The sequence below is a fragment of the Rattus norvegicus genome, chromosome 1 (genome assembly GCF_036323735.1).
Source record: "Rattus norvegicus strain BN/NHsdMcwi chromosome 1, GRCr8, whole genome shotgun sequence".
NCBI lineage: Eukaryota > Metazoa > Chordata > Mammalia > Rodentia > Muridae > Rattus > Rattus norvegicus.
The window spans coordinates 64,982,196-65,001,977 of NC_086019.1; the positions used below are offsets into that span (position 1 = coordinate 64,982,196).

At 50.2% G+C, this 19,782-nt stretch overlaps 2 protein-coding genes across 2 annotated transcripts in view; one reads left to right on the forward strand and one right to left on the reverse strand.

The window, feature by feature from the left end:
* Positions 1–2,965: 2,965 nt before the first annotated feature.
* On the reverse strand, positions 2,966–11,079 carry Dll1 (delta like canonical Notch ligand 1). Its single transcript, NM_032063.3, has 11 exons — positions 10,742–11,079; positions 10,222–10,515; positions 9,480–9,540; positions 9,019–9,276; positions 7,213–7,273; positions 6,498–6,628; positions 6,206–6,375; positions 5,874–6,090; positions 3,987–4,761; positions 3,756–3,873; positions 2,966–3,659 (listed from the first exon to the last, which is right to left on the reverse strand). The coding sequence occupies exons 1-11, from the start codon at positions 10,793–10,795 to the stop codon at positions 3,654–3,656; spliced, it is 2,145 nt and encodes a 714-aa protein (NP_114452.2). The 5' UTR covers positions 10,796–11,079; the 3' UTR covers positions 2,966–3,653.
* Fam120b (family with sequence similarity 120 member B) overlaps positions 10,909–19,782 on the forward strand; it is a 65,057-nt gene continuing 56,183 nt past the window's right edge. Inside the window, exon 1 of the mRNA XM_039110798.2 lies at positions 10,909–11,046. The gene's annotated coding sequence lies outside the window, so the exon portion shown is untranslated. The remainder of the gene's footprint in view (positions 11,047–19,782) is intronic.

The window sequence follows — 19,782 nt, forward strand, 5'->3', positions numbered from 1 at the left end:
GTCTGGAACTCCCACTTGACAGAACCTCCCATCTGGGGGGATGGAAACAAATTCTCCAACTCATTGTTTCACTCATAAAGGCTTCAGATGGTTGTTTTTTTTTCTCTAAATGATAAGGACTCACCTGGTTACCGAATTCAACAGTGAGAACATATCTTAACTAAATACTGAACAAGTACACTTTTTCAACCACTGACCTTGGTGGACAGCATTTACATTTCTCCGGCTTGCTCATACATTTTTAAACTGTCTGAAATGGGAACCATCTCTAGACACTGCAGTCAGTTGATACAGATCAGCTCCTTTCAATTTGTCAGTTCTCTATCAATTTCTTTGTCGGCCCAGCCCCTTATCTGACCTACATTGTCCAGGGATTGCTGAATATAGACCCATGCTCCCCTCCAGGACTATCTTAGTCTCCTGTGACCCTCTGCTTGATCATGAGATGCAGGTTCAATTTGATAGAAAAAGATTACTTTGTCCCTGGCATTGTTGACCAGTGTAGAACGTACACTCATTGGTTCACAGCAGGACTGACACCTATGGAGCCCTGCCCTTCCAATGAGTACACTTATGCACTGAGCCCTTGAAGAAGCATTTGCAGTGTCAGCGTACTTATATTTTGGTGGTTGCCATTACTTTGAACTTCATAAACACAAAGTAACAAATTAATAAAGTAACAAAGTAACTGCAGTTCTTCTCGCACTCAAAGGAACCAGGGATGCAGAAGAAAAGTAAAGTGCAGGAAGCATAGAATGAATCTGCAGAGAAGAAAGTGCTGGAACACAAGCTCTTGGGAGACAGCCCTAGCCAAGAGGACAGCCCCACTCAGCCCCACTCAGCCCCACTCAGCCCCACTCAACACCATTGCCTCCTTCCTGATATCTAGATAGATGGCCGCAACTGTCTCCACTGGGTAACGCCTTCCCAGGAGTCCATGAGGCTGTGACTAAATTAGCAAAGACACAAGCACCCACTCACTTCCCTGTAAAGTACCTGACCCATGTGGCGAATGATGAGCTGCAGAGCCCTCAAAGACCAGGATTTTAGTAATCAACTTTCCCCGTACTCATACATTCCTGGAAGCACAAAGTTAAGTCCAAACAGAAAAGAAAAATCTATAAACGAGAATATGTCTCTCCCCTCCCCTCCCTCATGACCCGTGGTCTTACTGAGATCCCGAGATGCTGGCTATGGGATTTGACTGGAGGAAATCCGGGGAGAGGGAGAGCAGGGATTGGAGCCTCCTGTTCTGACCACTAGGTCTGCGTTGGCACATATCTTTCCTACTGTGCTGGCCGCTGGCCATACTCCAGTACTCCTCAGAACTTGAAAAATGCTGAGATCCAGCTCAAGATTATTCCCATTAAGAAGGAGCTTCTATTTTTACAGCATCATCCTAAGCGCGTTTGCTGTTCCTTCCTTCCTTGTTCCTTATGGCATACTTGGAGAGAAGCACAGTGCAGGCCTTGGCAGGCATGACCGGAGGCTAAACATGGCTGGGCGCTGTTTGGTGTGGTGAGTCACCACTGGCCCCTCACGCCTATGCTTTTTTATATGGCTGTTTTGGACTGATATACTTGAATTTCCCAGTGCAAGTGGCATCAACCCCATCTCTGAAAAACCACCCCATCACAGATGTGTTCGCTTCTACTGGGGTCCTGGATTCATAGCCAGAAGTTCTAAGCTGCCTACTGTCTTCTTAAGCAGGTCATGTGCTTTCCCTAGATAAGAGATGAATTACTCTTTGTTTTTATAAGAAAGTTGGGAAGATGAAAGTGATGTTTCATCTAAACTCTTTAGGAGACTGGGCCTCACATGAATCCTAGCATGTTACACACTCCTGAGACTGGCATGGTCAGCATACCAGGCACTACACATCCCTAACCGCTTATTGAAGGAAAAACAGAGTCGTCCCATTACCCTTCCCTAGGTCCCCAGATGCTAAGAGCCCCAGAGTGAGCAAGAGAGAGGCTGATGATGTGGTGGGGTGGCATGCGGTGGGGGTTGGGGGGACCGAGCCCTGAACTAATTGACATAGACAGTACCATTAGGCATTACTCTAAACTAATAGCCAAGGTGGTCCTCAGTGAGGACAGTGCCTGGTCATGCTCAAGACAGAAGAATCTGTGGACTGGGCCTTCTTAGCAGTGTTCAACCCCAATGGCCCCCGATACAAAGACTGATATCTGCTCTGTCTGCTTCACCCAGCTAACCATAGGAAGCTTTCTCCCGCTGCTTGCCCTCTTCGTACACAGCAATCAGGCCTCCCTTTCCCCAGTGTGGACTTACCCTCTGAGAACTGAGCCTGTACTGATTCCTTGGAAGCAGCCATTCAGACCAAGAAGGGTCTTACATTCCCAGATCATTATTTGCCTGGATCTCAACGTTGATCCCGCTGCCTGTGAATCCAGGGGCAGGGACTTCACCTACTGGCTCCATTTTTCTCTCCTGTCAGGTAGGAATAATAATACCAGCCTTAGAGGTGGACCATAACGAGGACCTGGCATACAACAGGTGTGCAAAAGAGAACACATTCACCGCTATCTGTGCTCACGGCTGTGCTTGAATTAGCCGGCAACTAACTTCTTGAGTTAACCAGAAATAAACTCACTAACAATTGGGTGAGCATTGTTCTAAGACAGAAGACATTTGCCGTGGTGATAGAAAGTCACTGACATTTGAACCTCGTAAAGTCTTGTTCCAAGTCTTTAAAAATATAAAGTTTGGGAGAAATCACAAGCTCTCCAATGATATCTCATTACCACACAAATATAGCATTAAGAGAGGAAGTGTCACTCTAATGGAGACAACTTGCGATGGCCAATCAGGAGTTCCAGAAAAAGCAGAAGAAACAATTTCCATGCTGCACTGAAACTAGGGAAGGCCTTCATGAAACACCGATGCCGCCTCTCTTCTTGTGAATTGGATGCCTGGGTGGATGACTGAAGAGTAACACCCGAGGTTGTAGTTCATTATATTTATTTTGGAAAAATATTTTTAAAATGAATTTCTTCATTAACAAAACAGTAAAAAAAACTCAAATAACATTTGCACAATATTCCATAAATACATTTATATACAAAAAAATATAGTCACATAGACCCGAAGTGCCTTTGTACATATTTACCAAAAATTTAAATTATAAAAAAAATGAACATCACAAAATACTCAAGCTTTACAGATATCATGAAAAATATTTTTACAAATCCAAAAAAATAACACACGTTTTTTTTCCCCTTCTAGAAAAAAAAAAAAAACAAACCACATTTCAGTATCAAAAAGGACAATAAAGGCAGTTGTGTTTCTAGTTCAAGGAAAGACTGGCTCATAGTAATCCAAGATAGACATGTCCGGCAGTGCGTGCTTCCTGTGTGAATCAAGTCACTCGTCCATTTAAATATATACTCTTCAAAGCAACTGTCCATAGTGCAACGGGAACATCCAGCAGGCAGTACAGCGGCAGCCAACGCCTGGGCTGGCAGTGTCCGGCGCCTCTGCTAACTCCGAGAGAACCAGCTCCGCCTGAGTCTGTTTCTCAGCAGCAGTCCCTGGGGTTTCCTCTCCCTTTCCTCTCTCAGCAGCATTCCTCGGGGCTATATCCTTGGAATTTTATTTAAGAGAAATGGGAACTTTGCCACATCACTTCCACCTTAAACCTAAGGGCCCAGGAGACAGGACAGGAAGTTAACGTCAGGCAGAAAGGAACCTTCTCCACATCACTCCCGTCCGTGACAAGGGGGCCACACACTGACCTCAGTCGCTATAACACACTCATCCTTTTCTGCAGATAGAACATACACCGACTGGTACTTGGTGTCCTTTGAAGTAGAGTAGACAGATTCGGGCCTTTTTCTGTCGGGAACCTCCCCACTGAAAGGAAAATTAGAGAGAACCAATAAACACACGGGGAAGTGGTTGAATAAGCTTATACCCAGAACATGGAGTGGCCTTCCTGCCCTCCTTGCCCAGCTCACAGTACATACCCCCTGAGCGTTGAGGTGCTCTTCTCTTCTCCTACAGAGCCCTGTGACTGGCACTTGGTGTCACGTTTGCTGTGTGCATCCCTGACCGTGGCTTCATCTCCCTTGAGGTCTCGAATGAGGTTATAGTCCACAGTGGGGTATCGGGCCTTAAAGCTGCTCTTGTCAGCACCATGGTCCCCATGAAAGTCCGCCTTCTTGTTGGTGTTCTTGATCTGTGTAGCCCCAATGATGCTAACAGAAACATCCTTCTCACGCTGGCAATTGGCTAGGTTGTTCATGGTCTCTGTCTCTCCCCCGCAAGGATCAGGCGGAGGCTGGTGTTTCTGTAGCTTCAGCCGGACGCAGACCACCACAGCAGCACAGCCCAGCAGCAGCAGGAGGACAAGCACCACCCCGGCACACACAGCCACCCAGGGGAAGGACCCGCCCTGGGCCGCCACTATGAGGTCTGGTGGTGGCTCAGGGAGCAGGAACTGGCAGTTGGCGCCGCCATAGCCCTGGGCGCACTCACACATGTAGCGTTGGCCCCTCTGGTGGCAGGTGGCCCCGTTATGACAGGGTGCATGCTCACACCTGCTGACAGGGGCGCTGCAGTTCCTGCCTGTGTAGCCAGGTGGGCAGGTACAGGAGAAATCGTTCACACTGTCCCGGCAGGTGCCCCCGTTTGCACAGGGAGAAGAGGCACAGTCATCCACATTGTCCTCGCAGTACCTCCCGGAGAAGCCAGTCTGACATCGGCACAGGTAGGAGTTGCCGAGGTCCACACACTTGGCACCTGGAACACAGGGCAAACACAGTCATATTTAGGCACACAGAAGTTTGCTCACCAAACATGAGCAGATATGCCACATGTAAGTCCATAATTCACACACACCACAGATACACTGATAGTTTAGTTTTTGTACTACATAACGTAGGATCTCAAATCCAAGGCTGTGAGGAGAACTCCAGGTAGAGACGTACACAATAGAAGCAGTAAGAGCTTTTTTTTTTTTCCACATATTAGGCAAACACTCTACATCATCAATTCCTCTGGTTCCCACATTTCCCGCCTCCAACAGGGTCTTGCTATATTTTCCAGGGTGGCCTTGAACTTGACTGCCCTGTCCCAGTCTCTGGAGTTTATAGATTACAGGCCTGTGACACCACACCCAGGCTCTAGATCAGTGTTTTGACAGCAGCACTGTGTAAAGCATTTTGCCTGATCGCTGCATTCACCCCACAACCACCAGACAGGGGATAATAAATACACCATTAGATCCAGGTTACAGGTGGAGAAATTAAGAATTAAAGAGAATATCATGCTTACTGACTGTTCGTGGAAAAGTCAGGACTGAAAATGATCAGAAAAGAGGGAAGACAGGAACAAATACAGAAGGCAAGAGAGGGAGAGAGGAAGGAGGGAGAGAGAAAGGAAGAGAGAGGAAGGAAGGAAAAAAAGGAAGAAAAGACAGAAAGGCATCTATAGGCTCAACCTCCTCCCTAAATCTATTTTAGGTGTCTCTCTCTCACTAGCAAGAGGCTTGTGGTATCCAAAGCCTCCTCATACCTGGTACCCAAACTGCTATCTGGAGTAAACTTCCTTCCCAAAACACCATAGCTATGCTTTCTCTACCTGAGCAGAGCCTGCAGAACCGTGAATAGCAGTGATGACGTGCACCTAAACACTACTGGCCCCAAGCAAGCTGTGGGCTGCTGATCAGGTCGTTCCTTGCATTGTGACTATGATCTTAACACTCCTGATGGTCTTCCTTCCTCCTGAGTCCTCATGGAATTGACTTGGGAATCTACACGCCCAAGGTAACCCACAAAGCAATGCATTCCCTAACAAGAATGCACATGCTTTTGAAGAAGCCAGTCCTCCAGACATCCCCCATTGCCCCTCACCGTTAGAACAAGGGGAAGAGCTACAGAGATCAATCTTCTTCTCACAGTTGAAGCCAGAGAAGCCCGCAGGGCAATGGCAGGTGTAGCCTCCATCGGGGTTATCCGAACATCGTCCCCCATTGAAGCAAGGACCATCTGCACACGTCATGGCGCTCAGCTCACAGACCTTGCCATAGAAGCCAGGAGGGCAGGTGCAAGAGTAGCTGTCCTCAAGATCCTGCACAAGGGGACCGACCACACAAGGCTTCCTTAAGCTGTTCCAAGAACCCACACGTTTTATTAAAACTAAGGATCCTGTCTTCAGCAAGCACAGCGCAGTGCACCCCACTCACCGTGCAGCTCCCTCCATTCCTGCAGGGGCTGGGAGCACACTCATCTACCTCCAGCTCACAGTTGGCCCCTGTATACCCGGGTCGGCAAGAGCATGTGTAGCTCCCCTGGCCCGTGTTGGTGCAGGTGGCTCCGTTCCTGCATGGCTTATGGTGAGTGCAGTAGTTCAGATCTGCCGGGTGGAGACAGGAAAAGAGACAGGAAGCCCAAGGTCAAATACAGGAAGAATCTATTTTTCCAGTGGGCATTTGGGCTGCTTTGAGGAGATCTGGCAATCATAGAGGAGGGGCTTACCCTGGTTGCAGAAGAGGCCCCCCCAGCCTTCCTGGCAGTTACACTGCCAGGGCTGCTGGCAGGTACCATGGAGACAGCCTGGGTATCGGATGCATTCATCGCAGTAGCGGCCCTGCCAGCCAACTCTGCACCTTGGAAAAAGCAAAACATGATCATACCACCTCCTAGATTCATAATGGTATCCTAGCACACCCAAAACCACCCATCATCACCAAGAAGCTAGCTGTCCTCGGCCTAGGCAGGACATTGAGCCATTTAAAAGCTTAAACCCCCTAAGCCATCCCCTCTCAGCATCTTTGATGAAGGGCACAGGGGCCATCCTGGTTGTCTTTAACATGCAAAAGGACAATGGATGTGAAATCTCATCTTTCTATACAGACTTTTTAACGGAGGCCTGTATATTTCTATTAAGTATGAGCTTAAGTTCATGGAAACCTACGCTTGTATATTTTCAGACCTTTAGTAGAATAACAGCTCCCACTCAACTAACTCCCCATCCTATATATGAATAATACACACACGCACACACACACACACACACACACACACACACACACACACACACATCAAGAAGAACCAGGCATGGTGGCTTTAGGGAGCCTGGGGAGAAGGATTATGAGTTCAAGGCCTGCCCAGGTTACATAGAAAGGCCCCTGGGCAACGTAGAAAGTCTCGTAGAAAAAAAAAAAAGACAAAGACAACTTTGCAAACTTACTTGCATTCCCCCGGTTTGTCACAATATCCATGTTGGTCATCACAGCCTGGCAGACAAATGGCTACAAACAAATAAAAACATAGGTTGGAGCCCCAGCCCAGGGATTTCCCAGTATCACCAGGTGCGACTGAGACAAAATTAGCAGTACCCACTCTGTAGGTCCTGGCTGAGTGGATCTTAGGTCACAGAGCCTAGCTCACCCTGGCTGGTGGCTTTGGACTTCATTCAGGCCAGGGATGAGCATTCTTCTTAACATAGTGCTTCCAGGACAAAAGGGCTCTCAGAAGCCCCTACTCCTACCCCTGTCCCTTTTTCTTCTAAAAGAGGGTCAGAAGTCTTCTCCCTCCTCCTCCCCCACTTCCCAATTCTATGCACAAAGCCCCACCTCTTAATATCCCAGAAAGTGTGTGTGCAGATAAGAGTGGACAGCTGGTGTGCAGTATGCAGGGCAGGACAGCTGCTCCATTGTCTCTTCCCTCCCGCAGCTGCCCCAGCACAACAATGCTGCCCCCACCCCACCCCCCCCAGCCCTAGCATGTGTGTATGCACTCACACAAGCGTGTGTGCGCACGTACCCTTCTACCAATGGGAGCAGGCAGTGTCCCCACCGCCTTTCCTCAGAGAGATCTAATCTATGGCACGTGTAAGTAGGGGCGGGGAGAGACCCCAGTGTTGGAATAAGAGAAGTTTAGATTTCTGGCTACCCTAGAACTATTGGCCCTGAGAGAGGAAAGCTACTGTGGGAGGCCAGAGGCGCCTGAAGGGGTGGGGGGATGGCCACAGGCTGAGGCTTTGAGCTGGCTCACTTCCCCAGTTATGAAACCCATTAATGATCAGCAACCCCAGTTCTTAAGAAAACAGCCAGCTCTTGGCCAAGGCGGAGCATCAAAGGACATGGAAAACTAGGCAACAATGATGTCCAGGCTCTCACTGAAGTGTGGACCCCCTTCATCCCCAAGCAAAACCTAAAGCTAGATAGCTAATGCATATCCTCCCCCACACACTGACAGAAGTTCCGGGCCTCACACAGTCCAATGTTCAAACTGCTGTGGGGCAGAAGAACAAGAGTTCACCAGGCCCTGATGTTGGGAGGAAATGCCAATCCTACAGGTTGGCCTCAGATTACTGGAGAGAGGCCCCCTGAAGTGCCTATGAGCAGGAACCAGAGCAGAAGTCCTCCCTGTGGCCCTAGTACCCTGGTTTGCAAGAGGGTTATAGGACGTCAGTTACTGCTTTTCTTACAGACAGCGTGCTGTAAGCATTTACACAAGACAAGGTGACCCTCAGCTGTGTAGCCCTGCAGTCTACCTCAGCACACCTGCTAGTTTTGCACAGCCCCAAGGATTGAAGGCCTCCCCACAGGACAGGGCACACAGAGTACAGCACAGGGAATCTTTGGAAATAGATTTCTGTAGGCAGGTCAGGCACCCTAACTCTGTGGAGGAAAGGGAGGGCTTCCCAATGAGACATTGTTGCAACAAGGAGAACTGTTGGAAAATGAGCCCTCCACATCCCCTTTCTGCCCCTCCCTTCCTCTCTTCCCTTTCTAATACAAAGGCCCTAGGGAGAACACAGCCTTACTTCCTGACCCCTGGCCTTGTCTCTGAACTCCTCCCCGTGAAGAAAAGCAGCTTCCTACAGTGGACACAACGTCTCCCTTGTTAAAATGCCTGAATCCAGCCTAACTGCCATCGAGCCTTGCAAAAACACTTCTCTTTAGGCCTCAGTTTCCCCACTGGTCTATCTCTACCATCTCCTGTTGCTAAGTCCCATGTCTTTCCCCATAAATGGACCCAGAGGACTCACGGTCAGTGCAGTACTGGCCTTTCCAGCCAGGGTCGCACATCTTCTCCCCTCTCTCCCCGCAGGTGAAGTGGCCAAAGGCATCATCCCGCGGTCGGCAGAACACGGAGCAGCCTTCTCCATAGTAGTGTTCATCACACACAAACCGGTAAGAGTAGCGGAGGTCTGTGCGGCCGCTACTGTGAAGGTCCTGAGACCACTCTTCTCCCACAGTGAGGTGCCTCTGTGTGGTCAGGCGGCTGATGAGTCTTTCTGGGTTTTCTGGGAGAGAAGAAGCTCAGGTTGGTTCTGATAACACCCAAAAGCTAGGAACTGAGGACACTGCATGGATGCTGTCAAGCCAAGAACCCTTCTCTGAACTCCAGATGCAGAGCGAAGATAGCAGAGGACTGGGGTGAGTGGGTCAAGTAAACTGTGCATCGATGAAGAGAATGTATAGTTGAGGGAGGGGTTTGGAGCCTTACCTGTTGCGAGGTCGTCAGGAGAATCTGTGTGGAGGGCTTCAATGATCAGAGAGAAGGTACCCTAGGAAAAAGGGAGAGGATGCTTGATAAACCAGAAGTATGGAGGGGGGGAGGGAGGAGGAGGAGTTGGAGGACTAGGAGGGGGAGGAGGAGGAGTTGGAGGAGAGGCATTAAAGGGAACCAAGTACAGAGGCTCTCAGATCTCTGGATTGTGCCAATGAAGGTCAACTCATATCAGTTTCCTTAATAGGAAAATTTTAAAGAGTGTTTTTCCCATGAGTGTGGGTTTTTTAAAAAATGTTAATACAGGATATTGTGGTGTTTTTTTTTTTTTTTAAGAGAGAGTACTGAAACCAACAAGGTGGGGTGCTAGAAGAGGGCAGCTGTCATTAGTTTTCTGGGGATAGAACCTCGAGGGTAGCGAGCAGTCGCAGCACTGGGAGCGACCCAACCCAGGCCTAGGAGCTAGGGAACAAGAACTCTCCCAACTTTGGGGGGGGTGGGGGAAGCATTCGACCCTTGAGGTTTGTGAGAAATGCCCCGGGCTTGCAAAAGCTTCTGGTGTCCCACATCCCCTCCTCAACTGCCGGCCAGTTCCCAGAAAGAAGTCAAGACCCCAGGCGTGGCTTTGTGGGATTTCCCAACCCTTATCAGTGGCCCGTGCCTCCCTCCCACTGCCAGCCACCAGCCCGCCACCCCTACCCGGCCAGGCCCAGCGGAGTGCGCGCAGGTGCCCACTCACTGGCCAGGTGAATCCGAAGGGGAATCGGATGGGGTTGCTGAAGGCGGGGTCGATGCCTGCGCCATCAGGCAGGCTGAAGGAGTCGACACCCAGCACTGGCGTGACCGCACTGCCGTAGGTGCAGGGTGGCTCCGGGGACACGCTGGCCTGGTAATGCTTGAGGCATACGCGAAAGAAGGTCCTGCAGGCGCACGGCGGGCCAGAGCCCCCGCGGCAGCAGTTGCGGTTCCCCAGCAGCCCCTTCTTGTTGACGAACTCCTGCAGCTTCAGCTCAAATACGCCAGAGCTCCAGACCTGCGCGGGGAAGGGGCGTGAGGACGCGCCGGCGGCGGAGGGACCCGGGGCGCGCGGGCCCTTGCTAGGACGCAGAGGCCGAGCGCACCTCAGCGCCCATCCGGAGCCGCCCGCTGCCGGGCAGCTCTCGGGGTCATCGCTGCGGGAGTCACTTGGGGATGGACAGCTGATCCGCTTGTCCGACTCCCCTCCCTCCACCGCGCAGCAGCCCCGCCCGGCCCCCTACCTGGCACAGCAGGGCTGAGACCACGGCAAGGGCTAGCGCGCTCCGACGGCCCATGGTACCGCTGGACGCCCTTGCTCTCCTAGAGTATCCTCTTTTCTTTCTTCTTCAAAGACCCAGGGATGCCCGGAAAGTCTATGTGACCCGAGGAGCACTGGTGGAAAGGCGCCTCTCGGCTCCAGGTGTGATATCGGGCCAGGTCGCTTCAGGAGGGTGCGGTGCTACAGCTATGTCCCTGACAAGAGCTCTGCGAGGCACTGAGAAAGGACAACTTTCGGTTTCCTCTTCTTCTGGCTTCCAGTCCACGGGTAAGTGAGGGTCGCCTGCTTTCTGGTTTTGTCTTAAGCTTCTTCGCGGAGGGAAAGAGGAGAAAGGAGAGAAGACACAGAGGGAAGAGAGCCCAGATGTTCAGCTTAATTCCCAAGAGAGCTTGCAGTGGCTTCCTTCGCAGGCCTATTAGAGAGCGGCTGTCTGGAAATCCCACCGGTGAGGCGATAATCCGGGGCCCCGAGGGGCACGGTGGGAACGGGCTGGAGGTGGTGGCAAGGACTGCGGCGCGCGCCCTGGTTTCCCGGCCGGGCGTCACTCGGCGGCGGCTGCCGCTCCCAGAGTGTTCTAGACCGGTATCTCTTCCACTATCGCAAAGCCTCGCGTCTTCCTCAAGAATTCAGCCAATGCCATGCGAGAACACACACACCCAGGACCGGAGGCCGAAGCGTGGGAGGCTCCGTGCCGCACCGGTGCTCTCCCGTGACCTGCCTTGGTCAGACAGGGTAACCGCGGGTGCACGCCGGAGGATCTGGCCGGGGCTGGCGCCTGCCACCCTTAAATCCCGCCGGCCGCTCGCATAACTAATGAGATGCAAATGAGCAGCCCCCCAATCTGGCGAGAGCTGTCACAAAGGAGCCACTTTTCCAAACCCTCCTCTCAATGGATCGCCAAATGGTCAGTGAGCTGTAAAATGTGCAACCCTCCTCCCCGCCCCCACCTCCCCGCCCCCTAGTCCTCTCTGCCTCCGCCCTCGCCCCTTCGCCTCCCTCCCCCAGCGCAAAACCCGCTCATTTACATTCCTGCAAAACGTTCGGGGAGACGAACCGCTCTGCTCCCGGAGCTGGAGCTGAGGCCGCGTCGCCCACCGCCCCACCGCCACAGGCCCGAAGACCCTAGGCACGCTGGGCGGCCTGCGCCTCCCACTCGCGGTCACCGTTAGACTCGCTCGCAGGACGCGGCCTCCGGACTCTGGCGTCTCCAACACTGGCAGCCAAGGCTCTCCTCGTTTGTTCAGTCCTGGGGACTGAGGAACCGGGGAGAGGTTAGAGGCCCGCGTCCCCGCTGCTGCCCCTCCTCCCTGGCAGGCTCTTTCTAAGGAGGAGTCTCCCGGAGGCGGCGGGGGGCGGGGTGCCCGGTAGGAAAGGGACCCCTGAAGAGGTGGGCAAAGGGTGGCGAGAACGCCGCGGCAGTTTTGGGAAGTTTGGGGGAGGTTAGGCACGCTTTATACCTCTGGTCGAGGGTGGCAACTGAGCCTTGAAGAGTGCCAATGGGCTCGCGACCCCGGCCGGGCACCCCCAGAGACCGCAGTGTCCCAGAGCCCTAGTGTCTCCGTGTTGTCCACGATCACTGGAAATGGGGAATTCGGCTCCGGGCAGTGTATTCCCTAAGCCAGCAGAGCCAAAAGCTAAGCGAACCCTTCCACAGTGTACACACCCTCTCCCCGGAGATTTTCAACCACCACAACCTTCACTGGGGTCCGGTCCCACTCTCCTGGGTACTCCCCTCAGGCCTCCCTCGGCTTGGTAAAAAGTGAGTTTGGTGTGTGTCGTTCGCGTGGCTGTCATTAAGGCAGTCTGTTATTGTGCGAAGCTGAATCAGTGGCTCTTTGTGCGCTCAGCTGTATGGTAATGCAGACAGCACCTGCTCTCCGCACAATGCGGAGAGAAAGAGCTCCCCCTCCGCGCACGCCGCGGCCTCTGCGACAATGTCCGGCACATGTTTGAAAGACTCCCCCCACCTCACCCCCCAACACATAACCTTTACACAACCGTCACCTTATTAGGTTTTTACACATCCATCAGACATTAGAACTTTTGTTTTCATTTTTTAAAGGGAAATGAGTTTATTGGGAGGGCCCAGGACGCACGTATCACAATGAATTACCTAAACTGCTCCCCTGGTTACAAGCTCCAGAGAAAAGTCAATGGAGGTATAGACTCTGACTTAGCACCTAGCTTTGGGTTGAGCATACAATTAGCTGTGTATTCCCATCTTTGGAGGGGCCTCCTTACTCCACCCCCCAACACCTAGGCAGCTTCTTTAGAATCCCGAGGTGTGATTACTGGAGCTAATGTTGCTTTGATTGTAGCACAGCCCCCAGGGTGTACCTGACAGGTGTCCTCACTGTAGGTGTTGCTGTCCTGTTGGTGAGAATGAGCCCTATCCTAGAAGGTATCTTAGTCATTTAGGCCAGTATCTGGATCAGGATGTATAGAATGCACAGAAAGAGAGGAAAATCTTCCCACGCCCAGAGAAACACTAGTAACAAGAATCTAAGCAGTTACTTGGCAGAATCATCTGTGTTGGGCCATCTGGCAACTGAAATCACAGCTCCTTTTTCGGATGACCCAGCCTGGCTCCTGCTATCCTCTCTCCCAAACACTTTCAAAGTTTCAGAATCAACAGGAATCCGCACTTCAAGTTGTCGTCACTCATAAACAATCAAAGAGTTAACCAAAAACCATGTGTATGATACTCAAGGCTGAGGTGAGAAAAGTGGGCTGGATCCCACTTTAAAAAAAAACAAACCTGTTTATTATATAGAACAAACGGAGGCTTCAAAAGATACTGCCACCCCTATGGCACACCCCCATGGCAGTGGTGAAAACAGAGTCCCTGTCCTTTGTAAACTGTGTAGGGATTTGCTACATCACCACAAGGCTGGCCTAGCTTGAATCCTAACTTAATCTTGCCACCTAGTGTTGGGATTCCTTTTTTCACTACAGTGCTAATGCTAATGTTTCCTCAGAAAGTTACTTTCTGAGAACTGTGTTTCTCAGAGTTCAGAAGCTGCTCCCCGTTGAGGTTGGGAGTGGGACTCAGGTGAGAGAGGGGTTCCTACAGCAGAGGCCATTCAAAGAAGAAACAAGGTCAGATGCGGACTCCTCTGCGTCTTCGAGATTACAAGAAGAAATGAAATATCAGGAACCTTTTAATTAGAAAATGGTAGTGGAAACCAGGCTCGTTTGAATGCCTGTTTAGAAAACGGGAAATGAAAAGTCCCACGCGCAAGGGCTTAGACCTTGAGGGGGGTGGACTTGTCCCAAATCTTTAACAAACCCCCCTTAGTATTAAGTATTTGTTAAATTGACATGGCACAGATTTCTCGATTACAGTGGCAAAGCAGTTCTGAAAGGCATCGTAAAATCCATCAGAATCCTGCCCAAAGCATTCATTCTTTTCCAACTTAATTTATGCCACACCATTCTGTATTGGGGAAATCAAGCAGAAAGCTCTTTTTTTTCCCCTCCCTCCTACTCCTTCTGCTCTTCTTCTTCCTCCTCCTCATCCTCCTGTTTCCCCATTCTCAATCGTCCACCCCTAAGTTGGTTCCTATTCCCCTCTCTTTCAAACACAGAGCTAACGGGGAGACTGTTTAACTTCAGTGATTCTATAGGAGCCTGTTGTAGTTTAACTCCTGCGTACCAGGAGCTGAGAGGAACAAAGGACAGACTCGAGGTCCGGCTATTCATCCTTTCTTTGCACTTTAATTTTCATTGATTGGGAAGACAAGGGGAGCCCTTAGGGATTCGAGCTGGAGGGGGATGACACGCCTTTAGACGCCATCAGCCCCCTAGCCAGCCATCTGCTCTGAACCAAATGGCGTTTTTTCACTCCCTAACTGCATGTCTCTATACTCCCACAGCTAAGCACTCATAACCCCCCAAATGCAGGAGGGAGCTTAAGCCAGAGTATGTTAAATAGATTTGCCTGAATGTTGGCCTAGCCAACAGATTTCCCCTCCCCGCACACCATAAATCCTCACCTTCACCATTAGAAGAAAGGAGGAAACTTTCTTTTAAATGCTTTTTGATGTTTCCGCAAATTTACTGTACAAAGTGAGGCTCATTAGAACTGAGAAGACACCGAATACATCAGATACAGGACTTGAAGGAAGTATTTGTTGTCTGGTGGTAGTGTTGATTTTTTTTCCTCCACCCCCCCCCCGCCAGCATACGCTCCCCCGCCCGCCCCCGGAGTCTGAATAATTGCAGTGGGTGGATAGGGCAGACTCAGGTTGCATAATGATCAGAATTAAAGCCACAATAATTGCATCTGGAGTTCTGTCTGCTATTGATCCTGCTCGTTTTCTATATTTGACTGGTCCGTGTGGTAATAAAAACTCCCAGGCACATTCTTATTGAATTAAACATGCCCATCCTCAGCACAGGTGACCTAAGTCCTGACCCAGCTCCTTCATGTACATACCCAAAAGGCTCCGTTTTCAAGATACGGAATAACCGTGGCTGCCCATAGGGCAGTATCCATGAATAGCTCCCACACAGTTTTCAGACTGGGCCTGCACAGGTTCAGTTTTCTATGTAAACAAATCTGGAGACTTGAGCGGGATTTGTGTTTTCTCAGACCAACTGAACACTGTATACACAACAGAGGGTTCTCTTATTCCTAAGAATTAGAATCCTTGTTCAGAACAACAAAACTGAAACTTCCAAGCAGCAAATCTGGTGTTGATCAAACATGCCAGCTTGCTTGAGGGGAGGAGGAAGAGGAGGAGGAGGAGGAGCCTGCGTATTAATTAGTTCTAGTATCACATCTTGCCCAACAGCCCTTCTGTCCATTTCCCTCAGCCAGTTTTAGGATCAAAAGCAGTTAAAATTTTAGAGGGGGGAAAAAAGTCCTTGCAGTGACATAGAAAGGCAGCCGGCACCTGTGGCCCACCTGTCTGGTGTGATTGTGATAGGGTACTCAACAAAGTCTGCAGCACATCAACTCCCTTTTTAAAGTCTCTCTACGGTGCCAGGGCTGGCCTGGATACTCCTGCCTCAACCTCCCAAATTCTGGGATTACAAGCATGTCCACCATAATCCTGGCGCACACACTTTAATGTTTGTACAGACATGTGCACACTTGAATGCAATTAGCTCCTATTTAGACTAGAGACTTCGAGACTCAGATTCACTGGCACCAAGTGGGCCCGGTAGCCCCAGCCTCCTCTGCGTTTCTGTGGGCAGTACACTCAAAAAAGAATAGTGAACCCAAAAGACTCCGGCATGGCGCCCGTGAACTTCAGAGTGGATGGGGTCCTAACTCTATCATGAGGTAGGATCACAACCCCCTTTCTTCTTTGATGGAACCGGCTGCCGCTTCCTTCTACCCACCTAGCTGGTGTTTCTCCTTTGGGTAACTAGATAGGAAACTCAGAACCATTGTATGTGCTCTGAGGACACCTCACCCTGGGGTGCGTGGGTCTTGGGAAGCCGGCTGCAGAAAGTTGCAAAGGCATGTGCTGATTTACATGAGAAAAGGGGAGGCGCGTGGCTCAGCTGGCGGCTGCCGCGCAGATGACAGATCGCCCCACCCGCGGCCCCTCCCCCTATGCCTCTCCTTCCTCGGAATCGTGGGTTGTCTGCTCCGGGCTGTCCTGCGCTGATTTCCATGACAAAGCGCGTGTTTACCTGCGGCTGCAGCCCGGGCGGGCGGGCCTTTGTCCCTGGATCAGATTACCCTAGCAGCTGCTCGTGGCCAGCCGAAGAGAGTCACGCGTGCACCTCGCTCGGAACTTTCCACGCGCGGCCTGTGGTCTGGAATCGGTGGCGATGGGGTGAGGGGTTTGTGGGAAGAAGGCTCTAACAGGGGAGAGGTTGCTTTTAGCCAGCTCTTATGTTTGTGACTGTCAACTGGAGTTAGCGCCCCTGGGGGCTTCCTTGAGCCTGTGGATGGTGGGTGCGACTTGAGTCACAAAGCTCTGAGGCGAAGTCGTGAATAGTTCCTTGCAGCTGGACCCGGGCCACAGCGCTCTCACCTCACCTGGTGTGGAGCTGTGCGACCGACGTCAGAATGACGAGCCATCTCCACCCTACCCCACCCCCTCCCCCCAACCCCGCCCCGTCCTCTCTCCTCCCCAGTGTCTAATTGCCCAGGCTCTGGCCTTGGGCGGGAGAGTTTAAAGATTAGGCTCCTAAGAGTTTATTAAACAATAACCTCAAAAGCCTGGCGCTCTCAGGCTTAACTAAGGTCTGAGCTAGGCTTGCTGTGTGAGCACGTGTGGTTCACGGCTTCCCCAGGGAAGTCCCTGTCGGACACAACAGCACCCAAAGGCCACTCCCAAGGAGCCCCAGAGAAGCCTAGGCACCATGGTAGCTTTTGGTGCTCTAGGCTTCTCCGGCCTCCCCCACCTCCCTTTTCTGTGAGCATCTGCCCTGCAGAACAGATGTGGGCACCTGCAGTGACAGGCCGCATATGCTCTGTCCTATTCACAGGCATTCAGACGTGGCACAATGAGCGGCTTTTGTGTGCAGAGAGTCACTAAATATATTAATCTGTACTCCCCAGAGCACCGGGCTGTTTAATTTTTCACTAGCAATAACATCTGATCTAATCCTTAAATCGGCTCCCAAAAGCCTTCCCTCCCGCCCACCCCCTCCGCTGAAAAAACGTGTGAAGTTATTCAACTTTCCACCTGTTGCCTGCTGTATTGGGCCGGGTAACTGCAACTTCTCATGTTGGTTCCGGCAGGGGGTGAATGGAAGGCCCCGCGCTGAAAACTGCTTGCTACATGAGCATGGCTGTGGTGTGTTTATCAGAAGGAAACTGAATACCAAGTGTGGAGTGTGGCTCCCCAAATGTTGTGCAAACAAAGGACAATAATTATTAAACAGGCTTCCAAAGCAACTCAGCGCGCAATCACCCTGCCTGTGGGAGCACCTTTAAAAATATACATCGAGTTCCCACTTATCTTTGTGTTTATCAAACTCTAGTGGTTATTAAAAGTACTACTCAATAGGCCACACAGCCCAAGGTAACATAAATCTCAGATGTCTTTTTAAAAAAAAATTGTTGCAGAACTCTTTTATCTTAGGATCCCTTATTCCATTTTGATTTGTTTTTGACCACAATGAATCCTTTAGTGCCATTGTAGATGTCACTATGCACAGGGACATCAGGCTGTGAATGAAGACAGAAGCAGTTTAAACAAGCCAAACCCTTTCTTTCCTTTCTGCCCATTGTCTTATGAATGGGCCTTCGGCTGCATTCTGCTGCTAGGAGACCAGATTTGCAAAGCTCTACTCCAGTAAATCTGCTGGGGAGAAAGAGACCCAAAAAGCAGCCCAAGGTCTAGAGAGGAAAGAAAAGGGACAGGCCATACTTTTCACCCCAGTCCGCACATTTCTCGATCGCAAAACATAAAGCATGCTTCCTAGTGTTACCTTCAAGTTTTTCTGTCTTCTCTTTTCATTCCTCCACTTCCATCAAGGCATAGATTGACAGCCCTGGGCCACCATCAACACTTGTTTTCAAAGTGTGAGATTTTTCTTTTAGCAAAATGAGAACCAGGCCTGGGAATATGACTGTCACCCAGTGCTTTCAGAATGAAAGCTAGTGAGTGAGAACATGGTGATGATTCCTGACTTGAAGTTATGATCACAACTGTGACCTGTGTCCATGATGACTGTCCTCACTGATAAATGACTAGGGATATCACTGCTCTCCAGTTATAAAGGCCATAAAATTCACTCATCACTTGCTAGCTGGCGATCCCTCATTCTTCAGGGATGGATGGAGTTCCATGACCACTCACCAGGTCAGTGGGAAACCAGAGTGACTCAAGAGGCCGGGATGGGGTCCGGCATGGCAGGAAGTGGAAGGCCATTCATTCTCGGCTCACAGGGCTTAGAGTCCGTCTGAAACTAGACATACTGTCTGCTTCTATAATAACTATAAAATGAGTTCCAAAAGGCCGTGTGTGTGTGTGTGTGTGTGTGTGTGTGTGTGTGTGTGTGTTTCCATATCCTAAAAGGGTTTGTGCACAATTAGCACATTTCCTTAAAAACATGGCAGAATTTGCCAGTGAAGTCATTGGTGTTCGGTATTGTTTTCTGCGGAAATGCCTTGCCCAGTTTCTTTAACACACATAGGGATACTCAGCTCTCTTTTTAATTTGGTCAGGTATATGGCTCGAGAAATTCTGTCTAAAAATGTTCAAATAGTTGAGGCTGGAGAGATAACTGTTAAAAGAACTTGCTGCTCTTTCAGAGGACTGGAGCTAGGTTCCTAGTACTCACCTGGTGGCCCACAATCACCCTTAAGTCTGGTTTCAAGGAACCTGACTCCCTCTTCTGGCCTCTGCAGGTACCGGTCATGCACATGATGCATATGCATACATGGAAGCAAAACATTCACACACACACACACACACACACACACACACACACACACACCTTTAACTTGTTAAAAATTCTTTATTCTCTTTACTACAGTGATATCTGTGGTAACACAGGCTGACACTGTTAGTGAAGGTCATCTATGTCTCTCTCTTTATCTCAGAGAACCAATCTTTTGTTCACTAATTTTCTCCATGGATCTAGGCAGCTATTGGGACAGCCATTATTCTTAGCTCATTCATTTTTGATGTCTGAATGTGGTGATTTCAGATTTTTGTCAAGCTTTGTGGCTGTTTAAAGTGGGAGGGAAAGTTCTACTGGAATTATGCCTTCATAAGTGGAAGCTGAAACAGATACTTTTGATGCAAGTAACAGAAAATCCTAGCTCCATACATATGTGAAGAGACTTTGTTTCATTCTATTAGGAGGGAGGAGTGGTGTGAGTGTGAGTAATTTAATGATTCAGATCATTACTCAAACCAAGGCTTCTGTCTGCCCTGTCTTGGTGAGCTCCTATGTCCTGGAGAGTTTCTCACACAGCATGGACTAACAGAAAAAGAGGGGTATCTTCTTCCTAGATGATACATTTTACCAACTGTAAAACATTCAAATAACAATGTGCACCATGCTTTTGTGCCTGTGACTCTCTTC

Bases quoted from the DNA above. Each gene is read 5' to 3' on its own strand.
- Dll1 (NM_032063.3), bottom strand. From the start codon at position 10,795: ATGGGCCGTCGGAGCGCGCTAGCCCTTGCCGTGGTCTCAGCCCTGCTG. The intron at 9,277-9,479 runs GTAAGGCTCCAA...CTTCTCTCCCAG, and splicing joins TCCTGACGACCTCGCAACAG to AAAACCCAGAAAGACTCATC. The intron at 3,874-3,986 runs GTATGTACTGTG...TTTTCCTTTCAG, and splicing joins AGCACCTCAACGCTCAGGGG to TGGGGAGGTTCCCGACAGAA.